Below are 15,612 nucleotides of genomic sequence, written 5' to 3' on the forward strand. Positions count from 1 at the left end.
GGTTTAGTGAGTTAGACAAATGTTCTGTCTCTGTTTAAACCAAAATGATCTTAACTCTGTAATAAGGTCTATCTCTGTAGAGATCCTTTCCATGATGTTGTCAGACACTTAGAATAACAATTCGAGCCTGTCAGTGGCAAAAACAAGAATTTCTTGTACTTAATTTAACTGTGCACAAGTGTCCAGAAGGATTATGTTGTAGCTCAGTTTTGCTTCTGCCAGCTGCAGCATTGTCGGCCAATTCAAAAAATTGTCGTCCCCCATTAATCACTTCAATGCAAAAACACATTAAAAAAATGGTCCAGGTTGAAAAACACCAAAGTTACCTTTTAACCATGCAACCATCTTACTACAAGTATGGAAGTAGAATTACACAACATAAGACCCAATGATATGATGACTAGAACATGTAGAAAATTTAGAAAATAACACAAAACAAAATGCATTCATATCTCTCTCACACACTCAGCCACACGTCACTGATGCTTTCAGGCAACAGACTGTACAAACAAATGTAAACAAATGCTCAAGCGAATGCACAAACGTGTGCACCCCTGCATTTGTTATAATGACAGTGATGTGGGGTGAGATGCACTCTCAGACAGCCAGCTGGCTACACATGGATGATCTTTGGCTCATCACTGAAGTCCAGAGTCTGTTGAACTCCGGCGAGCTGGAGGAGCCAGTTAATGGGCATGTGGTCCAGGCGGTTTGAGTCAAAATGGGAAAAATGAACGTGAGAGCCTGCATGAGGAAGCAAAGGAGAAAGATATGACACAATGGATGCACAGAGAGAAATTATGATTAAGCACTTACTGAGATACAAGAAATTTAAAGCATCTTACCTGGTCCTGCAATGATGGCTCCACCCTGCTGATGAAGGTCACCCTGGAAGTCAAATACAGGGCTAGTCATGGCCCGCCATACACTCTTCATCTGTCCCATAAACATACTAGACTTCACATGGGGACTAGGGTGGGCTAAAACATAAACAGAGATGCACATCTTCATTAAAGCGATAGTTCACCCAAAAATGAAATTTCACTCAATATCTACTCACCCCTGTGCTGATGTGAGGATGGGTGAAGATCGCCAGTTCACAAAAGACTCAGCGGAGTACACAGGCTCTCGCCCAAGCGGCGCGGCTGCAGCAAAGAAATTATGTTCTTTGACATTTTCTTCTTTGTTTAAAGTTTGCGAAGACAACTGTGCACGTGACAAGTCATTATTTCTGAGCACATCTCTCTCTGTTGTGTGAGTTGCTTACAGGTAGCATGTAAACACAGATGTGAAGGTGTCGCGAGATCTCGTATATCTCGTGTCACACCGCTTTGGCGAGAGCCTGTGTACCCGCTTCAGGCGTGTGCACATGGATCCAGTCTGAGAGGCTACAGTTGACATTTAGGCTAAAAACGTGGTGTAAATGGCATCTTTTTGGGTCAAATTTTAATGTCACGGCTTACGGACACTTGGGTTACACCAAGTTTTGTGTTATTTTTTTACATTTTAAAACTGGTCACAGTTCACTTCAATTGTATAAGATTTGGCTGCAACACTGTTTTCCGCTGAAGATCCAGGAGTGTTTTGTGAACTGGAGATCTTCACCCATCCTCACATCAACACAGGGGTGAGTAGATGTTGAGTGAAATTTCATTTTTGGGCGAACTATTCCTTTAATTACCACACCAGAATATACTGGATTTATACGCTCATACTGTTATTGCATTACCTGAGTCTGTAAATCTCTCCTCTCTCTTCATCCCAACCTTTTGATAGATGCACCTCTCTGGGTCCACATATATTTCATAAGGATACCGCGTCAGTGAGCAGAATGGCTAGATGAAAATCAGAAATAAATCGGCACAATAGGAAGATGTGCGGCAGACTGAAATTATGCATAACAATCAGAAAATTAATTACCTCTATATGATGGTGAGCAGACTGACCAATGACAACCAGTCTGATGTCAGCATCCTGCAACAACACACAACAAATTTTGGATTGTTCAAAATCAATAATTTAGATTCACACCTACCCAAGGTATCGCTGGGGTATTATTGTTGATTTGCATGTGATGGAAGAAACATGATTTTTTTTTTAATTTAAGTATAATCTCTGATACTTCACGACGAGTAGTCTTGCATTCAAAACGTTTTAAAAAGGACCAAAACAAGATCCCCAAATAACTTGCGTTTAATACAGTGTGGCAGGTAATATTGTATTAAGCACTAGTAGACTTTAAAATATTCAACTTAAATGAGTTTAGAGTGGTGGGACAGACCCACCGCATGCTGCTTTGAAAAATTCTAATACCAGACCATTTATTGATAAAAAAAAAAGTACTGGAAAAATATTAAAATTTCAGTATACTGTACAACACTAGCACAAGCCTCTCATCCATATGTAGATGCATGCTTTCTTCTGCAAAGTGATGGTTGGCATTCAGAAAGAAAGTAATTCCTACATGAGACTGCTCACAACAAGATCTGTCTATCTTGAGTAACCGGGTCATGATTTCTGGAAAGACACACTGCTGCTGAATTTTTAAAATGTATTTTTTGCTGCTTTGAGCACCACAAGTTGAGCCCCAACAAGTTCCACTATATTCCAGAGAAGGCAGACATCCCAACGGCCAATATCTCCAAAACCCTGACACACAAACCAGAACAATCTAGACAGATCAATAGCAGTACAGTTAGGTGTAAAAATAAGTACTTTTTGATTTTGGGGTGAACTGTCCATTTAAATAAAGTACTGTGTTTACATTCCACCACTGTGTATGTCTTCATGCTGTGTTGCCTCTGGTGCATTCACGGACTTACCTCCAGGACATCTTTAGGTATTTTGCTCAAATCTTCCACATATTCTTTACAGCTGTAGCACAGGAAATTCTGCAGGGACATACAGTATATAATACGTTAACAGGCTATATGAGACATTACATAACTTTTTAAAGCTCTCATCTTGCACCTATACAACGTTTAACCCTCCGTCTTCACCTAGACATGATCTCCTCCTGCTCCATCATAGCATGACAGGACGTTGTTGTTGTCATCTGTCCAGTGAGGCTGAAGCTCACCTGTTACTTTATCTGATGCCTTCAACAGAAACATCTGTCGAGGCTTATCTAGTTAATTTAAGCCCCTCATGAATTTACAGCTGCAGCTTCAGGCAGGATAGCCTGTGACTCATCATCAGCAAAGTCAAGCCAGACAAAAGTTTTTTTCTCCTACCCGCACGAAAATTATGACCGATTTCCTGTCCTGATATAATTTCTTGAACGGAACAGAGGCTCCATGTCGGTCGTAAATTAAACAATCCTCCACGTCTTCAAGACGAATATCGACGGCAGGAGTCCCGAGATCCCGGTTCTCTTTAGAGACTTGTCGAGTTATTGGTAAAACTACTTCAGCCATTTTTTTTTTTTAACTAAGGCTTCCTGAAGTCGCGCTGCTATTTTGGGAGTTTGCGTTCAGGGTGGAGGAGCTGGTGGCTGCTGGAAATTCACGCCCATATCCAGGGCTTTGTGTGTGTGTGTGTGTGTGTGTGTGTGTGTGTGTGTGTGTGTGTGTGTGTGTGTGAGAGAGAGAGAGAGAGAGAGAGAGAGAGAGAGAGGAAAAAGAAAAAGAAGAAAAGGACACATTTACATGTTGCAATGGTAACAATATAATAACATTTGTCAATGTTGATCCTTATTATCTCATTTAATGCAGGAGATAAACAATGCACATGTAGGCCACAGCAACAACAGCTGGGTGTATGCGGGTATGAGATCAAAAACATCTTCATTTGCAAATGCATGGCATGCCACTGCCTGCAAGTCACTGTCTCAGCTGCGCATAGGTATTGCACTGTAGTTGTTCCTGTACATAATCATTTAAACATATACAATAATGATATATGTAATATATGAAACGCACACAGGCTATATATATATATATATATATATGCCCTGTGTTCAAAGAATCTCACCAAATGTGTCAGGTTGCCCCTAAGGTAGATAAAACATGATAAAGTGCCTTCTAGGTTGCCCTTCCGATGGACAAAAGTGATACAGTGGCCTCTAGTGCCCTTCACTGGACAAAATGCAGTAATGTGCCTTAATACTAAAATGAATTGTCCTCTATGTGCCAGCAAATTGTTAAATAGTTAATAATTCCCTGTGTGTTTCTATTACAGAGGTGAAGTTCTTGAACTTTAAGTTGCAAAATAAAATAATTTTAATCTAAACCAGGGATGGAAGCTTCACCATAGATGCATTACAATGTTAGATGTGCTTTTAATTTATTTTTTGCCCCTTGCCTTCAGACAACCTGAGTCTGTCACTGTGGAGGGAGGTAAGTACTCAGTTACTGTTCTATGCTTAGGAACAATTTTGAGGTACCTGTACTTTAATTTTCCATTTTACGCTATTGGACACATTCATTAAAAGGTGGATTCAGATTATTAATACAAAATATTAATCAACTAATAACTAATTATGTTTTATCATAGACAAAGGAGTTTTTAAGCAGTTGACATTAGTTCTACCTTCACCAGCTGCAACATTAGTGATGCTTTCACGTGTGTGTGACGTTTTTTTTAAATTTTATATTATTTTAAATAATCAGAATCTGCTCTTTATTTGATGTATTTATCATACACATTCTCTTGATGTGTGTATGTTATGAGTATTGCGTTGACAAGGCGCAAATTATTTTTAACACGTGTGATATATTTCCAATACTTTGTCATGTTTTTTTTTTTTTATTATTAAGGATTATGTGTCACGAAACTGGCTACATAAAACATTACAAGGGACATGCATGGAGAGGTATTTTCTATTTTGGCAGAGAAAAAACAGAATCTGATATAATGCACAGTAAGCATGTTATTTTTAAATGGGCCTTTCTGCATATATTGGGTACTTTTACTTTACTTGGTACTAGTATATTTTCATACTAATTTTAGCTTTTGACTGCAGGACCTCACTTGCAACATAGGGTCCTTACTCTACTTTTGTTACTTCGACTACTTTTTCCACCACTGGCTGCATGACGAATTACTAATCGCCCGCGTCGGCTTCCGTCCCGCTGCCCTCTCGGTGCGGAAGTGTTGTCTGAGGAGCAGCAGCAGCAGAGCAGAGCTGCCACTGTTTGGATAAACACTACGCTAAGTCAGTAGCAGGTTTTCTGGTGTCGGTGTGTGTCCTGTCGGGGCTTGTCAGCGCTCATCTGTACCGTGCAGCACAGCAGTATTATGCGAGCACCGTCCGGTGTGTGGGAGCACCGTGTGAAGAAGTGGTGAGACATGATCTTTCATGTTGCTTCTCCAGCTAATTTAGCATCCAGTGATGGAGCGAGCTAGCCTGTCAGAGAGCTGAGCTGGGTTAGCAATGGAGCCGCCGTGCTTTTTTTCTCAAAATCAGGGTGTAATTATCTTGTTAAGTTGGAGCAAATATTAGACATAAAGCTGTCGCGGCTTCATCAACCATCGCGTTAAGACTGCTTTGTGTTTGTGAATGTGTGTGCATGCTAAACAAATGACCACCTGTTCACTGTTTACATCTTTTCATTCCGGACGATGCATCTTTGCAGCAGTGTGATAATAACAAAGCTGCTATCTTGTACTCTATCGTAAGCAATTAGGGTTTTAACACGTGACAAGTTATGCATTCACAACACAAACAATGCAAGTCAAAAGGTTATAACGCTCGCTGCTCCTTTGTTATGTGCTGTAGTGCAGGTAAAATACAACTGCTTTTTTACAAGCAACAGCAGTATTTCATTGTGGTTCTGTGCGTGGATGTAGCTGTGCAGCCTAATCATGTGTAGTACATAAGGAGAAGAGTGTAAAGACTATGTCTATTTTAAGCATAATATATATTACCATCTATATATAGGTCTATCTTGATTGTCCTTGACACTTAAAGCACAGGCTCACATTTTTCAGGTCTATTTAAACAGTAACCTCATGTGTCATTATAGGTGGTCGACCAATATGATGGTGGTATTTAGAGAGCAGGGTTGCCAAGGGCCAATAAATTATGTCAATAAAACAAAGAAAAGTCATGTATAATTCCATTATTCCATGCTCATGGCATAATATACATAGTTATCATAGCCAATCACATTGTCTTAGATGGAACTTTTATTAATTAATGAAATGGAAAGAAAATATTGGCTTATGCTGTAGATTTCAGAACGTGACTGATATGAAAAGGGACAGTTCATCCCAAAATCAAAAATACATATTTTTCCCTGGCCTGTAATGCTATTTATCCATCTAGATTTTTTGGGTGTGGATTTCAGTTTTGTAAATATCAGTGGTCGAGATCGCTGACTTCTCTCTGAATATAATGAGGCTAAAGGACACTCGGCTTGTGGTGCTCAAGGCACCAAAAATGCATTAGAAAAACTCATAAACTCAGAATAAAACTCTCTCCAGAAATCATGACCCAGTTATGCAAGACAATCCATACACTTGTTGTGAGCAGTTTCATGGAGGAACTACTTTGTTTCTGCAGTAGAATCTACTTCTTTATAATACATCAGAAAGAAATTAGTTCCTACATGAAACTTCTCACAACAAGGTCTGTTGATTATGTGCCTTTTCTCCAATATAACAGGACAAAATGGCACTCATGTTGTGGAGCTCAAGGCAGCACAGTTCTCTTCGCAGTCTGATAAATTCAGAAAATTACACCACTTTACTGCAGCCTTAAAGACCTGGAAAAGATAACATATATGCTATATCATGATATAACGATATACAGAATCTAAGATGATATCTAGTCTCTTGTCACAGTATCGATTAAAGCTTCAACAATTTATTGATTAATCGAATATGAAATTGATCATCAACTATTTTGATGATTCTCTGATTCCAGCTTCTTGAATGGGAAACACTTATGAGCATTTTTCACCATCTTCTTACGTTTATAGCCCAAACAGTGAGTTTTATCCACCAAACAACTCAGGAATTGGTATTGAGTTGACATAAATGTGTCTGAGTAAGGTTTTGGAAAAAAAAACAACAACAAAGCATTGTTTTGGTATTGTACCAAAACTCAGGTATCATATTGACACCAACATGATATTGGCACCAATATGATATGGACAATGATACCCAGTCCTTCAAGGTCATTAGAATATTGCTGAATAATACTGTATACATTGTATTTACTAACTCATATTGTTCTAGAGTTTCCTTGAATCATCTATATGGGCCATCTTCTCTCGAAAAATGGTTACCGCCTGAAGAAGAGGACACGCAAGTTGCATCACAGGAAGAAGAAGAAGAGGAACTGTTTCCTGCAGCTGCCGTGCATGCTCTGCTTCATCGTCCACAGCAACAGTACAGGTCTTGACGACGACAGTGACCATTTAGAGGCTGGCGTTAACGGCAGCGGTTGCCGTCACAACAGCATCACTGGAATCAGTGTCCCTGGTGTGGGCGGAGTTGGCATCGGAGCAGCAGCTGCCTCAAAGCTCGCTGAGCGATACGCGACACTTGCATCTCCTGAGGACTGCTCGAAGTTCCTGCTGTCACCACGAGAGTTAGCTATCTGGGAGGGCCAAGGGAGGAGCCTGTTATCAGCTGTTCCTGCAAAACTGATTCCGCCACCAGCGTTGTTCCGAACCGCTGGGGTGTCTGTGACTGTGCCCATACCTGTACCTGTCCCTGGCTGCACCAGTGACTACACTGAGATGGTAAGGAGCTGCATCAACAGTACCAAACATTGTACCTTACAGAGGTACAGATGGCCTAAATAGCCATAATTTACTGGTGATGCTGCTAGTGGTTGAGAGGGCTGTCCCTCCCCACATGAATGTGTCAGGATCTCTTAAAATTTTATTAAAGAATATCACTGAATATTTGTGGAAAATATTATGCATGACCCTACTGACAAACATTTCTGGCAATGACTGACTATAATTGTTTATTACTCCTAAGAGATCATTAAAAACTATCAACCACCTAAAATGTGATTGACCAAGACCTTAATTGAATGAGGGCAGCCAAGTTATGTATAATAATATGCAACACAAAAAGAGCCGGATTAGAATCGGCTAGAAGCTCAAATAACTTGAAATTAACATTAAATTGTTTAAGGGAACAATCTTCAAGGAATAGCTCATTCCTAAGTGCAAATTTAGGCATTAACTATGTTATCTTAACAAGTATCATAGAATGCAGAGCTGATTTATCCTGTAAATCTACCATTTTAAAGGAAAAATATGTGTCCATCAACTTCTCAGAGTGGTATATGCAACAAAGACCAAATGTATGCAATAAATATGTAATGAAAGAATTGCAGGCATCACAAACTTCACACTTAAAGCAACAGCTATTTTTTCTCCTTGGTTTATTTTGTTCTCATTGAGGATTCAAAGTCAGGGGACTATACTACAAAGCAAGCTCAATAATTAGTTAAGGGTGACACTTTTTACAGCCAATTTAATCTGAAACTCTGAAAATAACCTGATCCTGATCAGGTTATGAGTTCAACACAAGTTACCATGGTGATAGCCAAGTTAAAAGAAAGTCACCTTTGTGACATTAATGACTTTAGACTCAGCATACGTTGCTAACCCATCAATCTTACTTCATCGTACACCCCTCTGGGTTGCTGTTAAGATTTGATGTTTCATAATGTGGGCGGTGCAAGATTCTTTAACCCTGTGGTTGTATTTAAAGGCTTTACAGGCAATATCTGTCTTTACTTGCCAGAAGAAGTGTGGCTGATCTGTGTGTGTCTCTGGGTTTAGGTGTGTAAGAGGAAGTGCTCAGAGGTGCAGAGGTGCACCCCCTGCAAGCAGCCACGCTGCGCCTTCACCGCCCCTGATGGAGGGCTGGAGAACGGAGGAGTGGGAGGAGGTGGGGGAGAGGTTGCCTCGAACTCTGAAACTGGCCACTGCCACCTTCCCCTTTGTCCACTCCCTTCCTCGTCTGCCTCTTCTTCCTCCTCTGCCTCCTCCTCTTCCTCCTCACCTGCTGACGGCTGCTGCGGACTCGGTCTTCACGCCGATTTGCCCCACAGTTCAGACTCGTCCCCCTGTTGCCTGCATCATTATGACGACTGCCAGGCGAGAAGTTCTGATGCTGCTGATCACTTAAGTATCAACCACCTGCCTTCCTCCATCCTCCTTAAGGTCAGCAAAGAGTAAAGAAAATTTTTTTACATCTACTTTTTTTTTTTTTTTTTTTTTTTTACATTTTGTGCATTATATTTTCTTTTGCCTCCTTGCAGGTGCTCTCCCACTTGACAGTGAAGGAGCGCTGTCTGTGTGCCTCTCTGGTGTGTAAGTATTGGAGAGACCTCTGCTTGGACTTTCAGTTCTGGAAGCAAATTGACCTCAGTGGCCTACAACAAGTAAGCAGTGCTATTTTCATATGAAACTCTTGTCTTCAGGAATTATTCTTTAATTTCAGCGGAGAAGACACTTTGTGTCTTTTTGTTTTTTCACATTTTATATTTTAGACATTTAGTTAACATCAGCAGAGAGAGAGTGCCTTGCCAACAAGACTGATAACTGTTTCTGAGAACAAATCTTGTTATTTATATATTCTTTTAATTAACAAAAAGTTTGGTTTTTCTACTGACTTTCATCTCTCCTTGTGTTTGCCCTGTTCTGCAGGTAAACGATGATCTCCTGGTGAAAATAGCCTCCCGGAGGCAGAATGTGACAGAGATTAACATCTCGGATTGCAGAGGGGTCCATGACCACGGTGTGTCCTCGCTGGCCTCGCACTGTCCCGGCCTGCAGAAGTACACAGCGTACCGCTGCAAGCAGCTTGGGGACACGTCCCTGTCGGCCTTGGCTACACACTGCCCTCTGCTGGTCAAGGTGCACGTGGGCAACCAGGACAAACTGACGGATGAAGCACTGAAGAAGGTATCCATGTAGAACTAGAATGGAGACAAAAGAGATCCAAAGACTCATTTTTCAGTTTCCAGATCTTTTCTTTTCTGTGATACCCCTGTCTCATTTGTTGTTTTTATCCCCAAATGATAAGTGAAGTGATACTCCAATAGAATGTGAGGGTTTTCCATTCAGTGAAGCTTTGGCCATTCTAATCCACATAAAAAAAAATCCACAGGACCCCTCGGTAAAGTTTATCGTGGTATAGAACAATTGCCCATTTCCAAAGTTATCACATTACTTCATTCATTAATTCATAAGTGAGAGAAAAAGCGGGAGAGGTCAAAGAACGTGTGGCTCAAACAGTTACCTACTACCAAATATTAGAAATGTAACATAACTTTTTAAGCCTTTCAAATTATTCACACACACTTTAAAACATTTAAAGTATTGCAGTACTGTACATATGAACTGTATATACCTGTAAATATTACTTATGAATCAATGAACTACATAAATTACTGTTGTTTTATTTGGTTTACACGCTTAATTTTTTGTACCCATTATTTAGCCAGACTCCCTCTCCTACAAATTGATTCAGGTGAAAATTCGAAGCGTTAAACTCAACATTTTCTCTTTTTGTGTCTTTAGTTGGGAGAGCACTGCAGTGAGCTGAAGGACATCCACTTGGGTCAGTGCTACAGTATCACAGATGAAGGCATGGTGGCCTTAGCTAGAGGATGCCGCAAACTGCAGAGACTCTACCTGCAAGAGAACAAACTGGTCAGTCCCACACATCTGGTCTCATATTTTTCTCCCTGCATGCTTCAGGGTTTCTACCTGCACAGGAGCCCATGTTTGTGTGTGTCTCTGTTTGGCAACGTAAAAATCTTCCAGTGTGGATCTGCTGCTAGTATTCTGGGGTTATAAGAGTCCACTGTGGCCCTGTTTCTTGCATTTCTTACTGTTGGTTACTGCAGTGTTGGAGTTTAAGAATTCAATTACGAGTGCAGCACAAAACTGTTCCTGATGCCCCTTCTTCCAATACGTGCACCACCATCTTGAAGGTTTGCCAGACAACTTCTACATCAATATACAGATTTATTCATTTATTCTCTTTCTGTTTAGCCTCTCTGGATCAACTGAGAACTGTTCACTCTGTTCTTCTGCTCTGGTCTTCTTCTTCTTCTTGGCACAAAAAATTGATGTGACTGCTATGACAAACTTCTTCTCACAGTAGGGGTGGGAATCTCCTGTCACCTCATGATTCAATTCTGATTCAGGAGGCTTTATTTTTTCTCACTGTGTGGCTGTTAATTTGTACTTATCCATAATTAGTTTAGCGAGACACAGCTTACACACAGTGTGGCTTTTGTTAAAATGCTTCCATGCACTAAAAAGCCAGAGGGATGCTGTTCAGATTGTATCCATCTGCAGCTGCTCACGCTCAGCCTTCGTCACCAGAACTCAAGAAGTAGCTGGTTTTAGAATGTAAACATGATGAATGTGTTCATGTCCATTACGTTTCATGTTTCACAGCCGATCATTATATTGAGGACTGGGATTCATAATCTTTCAAGTGAGAATCGCAATGCATCTATGATTTTTTTTCCCCAGCCTTGGATCATAGTCTGCTTTTTGGTGTACACACTGTCTTGTAAACACAACTCCAAGAAAAAACTAATGATATATAAACTTAATACTTAAAAGATACAAACCTGAATCTAAATGTCAAACTCAACATTAGCACCCTTGTATTAGTAAAAATAGATTCACATTAGTATTTTTGAAGAACAGCTAATTTTCATAATGTGACAAATTTGCCACAATTACAAAAAATAAACCAAGTTTCTTCAGATCCCTCATCCCTTCCCTTCAATCCAATACACCCAAGTAAACAAGAAACAAGAAAAAGAACCAAAACAGGTTTACTTAAGATTATTTTCTGAGGCTGCACTCGAAGCAAAGCATTATCGATCAGAGATCACCTTCTTGAAATGTTTTCTAAGTAAGAAGATAATGGGAACAAAAGTTCTTGAAAAATATATCCTTGGCTTTTTTCTTTTTGAAGATAACTCTCTATAATTGTTCTGATATTTGGTTCACGAGTTTTCCAAAAGTATATTTTTTAGTATTATTTTATTATATGTATATTTTTATTAATATGTTACCATAATTAATACTTTGCATTTTGTTAAAGCTCTAATTGAAAATTCATGTAATAATTAGAAACAAGGGTTCAAATCAAATTTTGTCTCTATTTAATACATCATATTTTTGTGTGAATGCAAATATGTGGGCGTATCTGAGTAACGCCTTAATCTGTTTAATGACTGATCTCATTATCACAGCTGGTTTTGTTTTATACATCATAAGCATGGCATGAACTTCACTGCCATCGTATTTATTTAAATACAAGCAGCAGATGACATACTCCTGAAAACCACCGCTAGATGTCACTGTTTTCCAATTTCTGAAATCATCCTGCCAGCTGCTTTCTTGTTGTAAACCACAGCTTGTTGATTCTAATACGGAGTTGTGCATTTCTCCAACCACATATCCTCTTTAATTGTCAGTTAGTAGTGGTTTCTGATAGATAAAGAGAGCATAAATATTTTGGCATTTGGGTCATTTGGCACATCTGTTTCTTACCTTTATTATTTAGATCTTCCTTTTCTCACTAATGCTTTTGCCCTTTTTCTCTCCTAATATTTCTTTGCAGTCCATGAGTAATCATGACCTTGATGAATTAGTCTGCTTTAAGTTGTTAACAATAGCTCAGTTTGTTAAAACCCCATTTATCAACTTAATAGCATATGAAATTAGCGATTACCACTAGGTGAGAGATTAATATTGCTGCTGATAGCATTTCAGCGCAGCAGTATCAATTTCAGACAGTCATTTTTCAGACGTGAGATGGTCGCAGTTATTTTAGCTTCCTGTCATTATATTGGAGAGAAATGGGCTGAGCTTATATGGGAATTGTTATGTCTAGGCGCTCTGGTTGCTTGGCCTAAAATTGTCATTAAGTTTGCCAGGAATTAAGACGACCCAGAAACACTTACATTTTTCCACAGAGGCCATTTATTCTCTTTGACAGCTTGAAAGGCTACCTAAGGCTCTCTGCTCAAACTTCCCTGGAAAAAAAAACAGTAAGAAGTACAGTCACGGAATGAGTTTGTTTGAATATTATGGCACAGTGAGGTTTGACAAAATATGCAGATGTGTTGCAAATATATGCAACACTAAAAGATGTTTTTGATATTTTACTTTTGTATGTATTTAGACATGGATCTCAAATTATACAGGCTGCATTAAAGGCAAAGTCAGTAGGATTTGTCTGAGCTGTTCCTAAATGCATCAAGACATCAAATATCAATGTTTTTGGTTGGTAAAATGTCCTGTGCACAGCAAAACAATTAAAAAAATGAGCAAATGCAGGCCGAGGCTAGGGTTTCTGCAGATACAACCACCACCAGCTGTTTGGACTGGTGGCAGGTATCTTCTGATGGGGGTGGCCAAGCGGTCACGTTTGGGCCAGTGACAGAATGAAGAATATTACTATGATGTAATGTGTCATTACAATAATACCATTATATTTATATTTCTGACTGAGCTGCCCCACCATAAACATCGTAAAAATACGCCCCCTAAAATCAAATTCCACGATACTTACCTGCAGTCTGATTGGTTGGTGCGCTACTTGTTGACCCCGTTGGTTAAGAGCCTATTTTGCATGACATGAATACAGTTGTTCGGTGAAATTTTGGCTAGCCTTTTGGTGCTTCTTAGGCAGAAAATGTTTGAAAACCATTGAGCTAGAGTATGTAGTCCATTTTTCCAGTATTATATATATATAGTTCAGACTGCAGTCTTAAAGAAAAGGACAGTTTCTCTTCACAGTGTAGTTTGAGAAGTTTTTTGGGATCCAAACTCCCAGATATTTAATAAGAAGTCAAATGAAGCAAACAGTTTTTTGATCATGTCAGCGTGCGTGTCAGCATTTCATTGTGTTTGAATTTGAATTTTCTGAATGGAAACATAATTGTGATTGAATATAGATAATGCTGTTATCTCTCTCTGATAAAATGAGCATGTGTTTGTTGAACTGTGAATAAATGGATTGCAGAATCGAAAGATAAACAGCGCACCAGACTTTGGTTTATTTTTAGCCTAGAAGAAGCGTCCAAATGTTCCCCCCCGTCCCCCCTCTGTGCCTTATTTAAGGATATTAGTTTTGTTGCAAGTCACTGCAGTAATAACTATAAATATTGTATTACATATGAAGAATTTAACAGGTGACTCAACCATTTATACCTTGAAGATCTTATTTCACTGTGGGTCAGCTGTTTATAGACCAGCTAAAAGGGTTTCAAGCAGTGCGGAGAAAAGCTTTTCTGAAAGGTGTATGAAAATGAATGCTTGAACACTTCTGGGACCATTGTGTGGCCTCAACCTTTTGTTCTCTACATGAACTGATCCAGGAAACGGCATTCAGATGGGCTTTTTGGTCTTTAGTGTGCTATAAATTGCACGGTATAGTGAAAGCCTCTCCTTGCCTTGTTTTCTCTCTTCCCTCCTCTCTACTGGCTTTTGCGGTGGAAGGATCCTGCCTGTGTCTCTGCTAATCAATCACAGATGAGGATGAGCCTTTCACTCACTCTGATCTGCCCTCTCTTTCTCCTCCTCTGAAATTGAATAATTGAGTTGCTGCAGGATGTTTCTGTGTGGTCTTTTACTCGCCCTCTGTCTTTTTCTTTGTCATGTGCACACCCACATACATTTTTTCTTTCTTCCTTTCCCTCCCTCTTGTCGCAGTTGTGGTTTCAGTTCCATGCTGGAAGGTCTTTTCGCTTTGTTAATACCACATCATGCTCTGTAGATGGTTAAATACTTTTTAAAATATACTAACAGTGTTAGTAGTAATTTTGCTGGTGTTTGTTTTTCCTTTCAGTATATTATATACATGGTTTCCAAAGGTCCTTAAAAATTCAAAAATCCAATAATCTTAATGTTAGGCCTTAAAATGCCTTAAATACAGTTTTGGAATATTTTAAAGTCAGATGCCTGATCAGAAAAATACTGGACCTTAAATTCAAAAGGAGATATGAAGCATGTTAATTTAATAATTAATCACAGGTCTGGTGGTATTGCAGTAGGTGCTTCACCGTCTGCACTCTTATAGTTAAGTCTGCATTGACTAGAGATGGACATTTAATATTGCTTTTTGTGCAGTTATGAAATAGTTCTAACTTAATAGATTTAACTTGCTGAAACCCACAGAAACTGAGAACTCGAGGAAAGTTTTGGACACTTTAAATGGATATGTTTGGTGCAACTGTGACATTTTTCACTGTCCCTGTAATTGCAAAAGTTAAAGGACAGTGCATAAATTCTTGTCATTATTATCATACTGAAGGGCACACCACTTATTTTTCTAACAAATGACAGTTGAAACTTACTAATGCAATGCTGAGGACGTCTCCAGCAGTGACTAGTGTCTCCACATTTTGTTTACAGTTGACAAATTGACGCCTGCTCTTTCATTGCCTGTTAGCCCGGGGCCAAATCAGCCCAGGGCTACAGATAACCCTGGGCGAAGAGTGTATGTTTGGTGAAAAGCAGGTGACTCTGGTGTCTCTGCCTTTTGACATCTACCCTGCATTCTTTATTGGTGTTCATCCAGTATTTATGCCAGAGTTGGTTATATTGCACCAGTTGCCTTTCAAGGCTTGTTTTCATCTTCTGAAGTGTTTTCTTCTCTCCC

General features: G+C 39.4%; 2 protein-coding genes across 2 annotated transcripts in view; one reads left to right on the forward strand and one right to left on the reverse strand.

Annotated features, from left to right (window-relative positions):
* Positions 1 to 455: 455 nt before the first annotated feature.
* Positions 456 to 3,496, reverse strand: prxl2c (peroxiredoxin like 2C). The gene is made up of 6 exons (XM_084729537.1): positions 3,234 to 3,496; positions 2,823 to 2,891; positions 1,921 to 1,974; positions 1,730 to 1,835; positions 846 to 980; positions 456 to 744 (listed from the first exon to the last, which is right to left on the reverse strand). Exons 1-6 carry the CDS (start codon positions 3,414 to 3,416, stop codon positions 614 to 616), a joined length of 678 nt encoding a protein of 225 aa, XP_084585663.1. The 5' UTR covers positions 3,417 to 3,496; the 3' UTR covers positions 456 to 613.
* Positions 3,497 to 4,767: 1,271 nt separating this feature from the next.
* fbxl17 (F-box and leucine-rich repeat protein 17) overlaps positions 4,768 to 15,612 on the forward strand; it is a 305,963-nt gene continuing 295,118 nt past the window's right edge. The window contains exons 1-6 of the mRNA XM_084728685.1: positions 4,768 to 5,282; positions 7,183 to 7,691; positions 8,751 to 9,134; positions 9,233 to 9,355; positions 9,621 to 9,878; positions 10,497 to 10,628. Coding sequence (XP_084584811.1) covers positions 7,203 to 7,691; positions 8,751 to 9,134; positions 9,233 to 9,355; positions 9,621 to 9,878; positions 10,497 to 10,628 — 1,386 coding nt within the window. The 5' untranslated portion in view covers positions 4,768 to 5,282; positions 7,183 to 7,202. The remainder of the gene's footprint in view (positions 5,283 to 7,182; positions 7,692 to 8,750; positions 9,135 to 9,232; positions 9,356 to 9,620; positions 9,879 to 10,496; positions 10,629 to 15,612) is intronic.

This window comes from Lutjanus erythropterus, chromosome 10 (genome assembly GCF_056507025.1).
Source record: "Lutjanus erythropterus isolate fLutEry1 chromosome 10, fLutEry1.hap2, whole genome shotgun sequence".
NCBI classification, from domain to species: Eukaryota; Metazoa; Chordata; class Actinopteri; order Lutjaniformes; family Lutjanidae; genus Lutjanus; species Lutjanus erythropterus.

Excerpts from the sequence above, each read along its gene's own strand:
- prxl2c (XM_084729537.1), bottom strand. The coding sequence starts at position 3,416 with ATGGCTGAAGTAGTTTTACCAATAACTCGACAAGTCTCTAAAGAGAAC. Across the intron at positions 2,892-3,233 it reads CGGTCATAATTTTCGTGCGG|AATTTCCTGTGCTACAGCTG; the intron begins GTAGGAGAAAAA and ends ATGTCCCTGCAG. Across the intron at positions 981-1,729 it reads GGAGAGATTTACAGACTCAG|CCCACCCTAGTCCCCATGTG; the intron begins GTAATGCAATAA and ends TTTATGTTTTAG.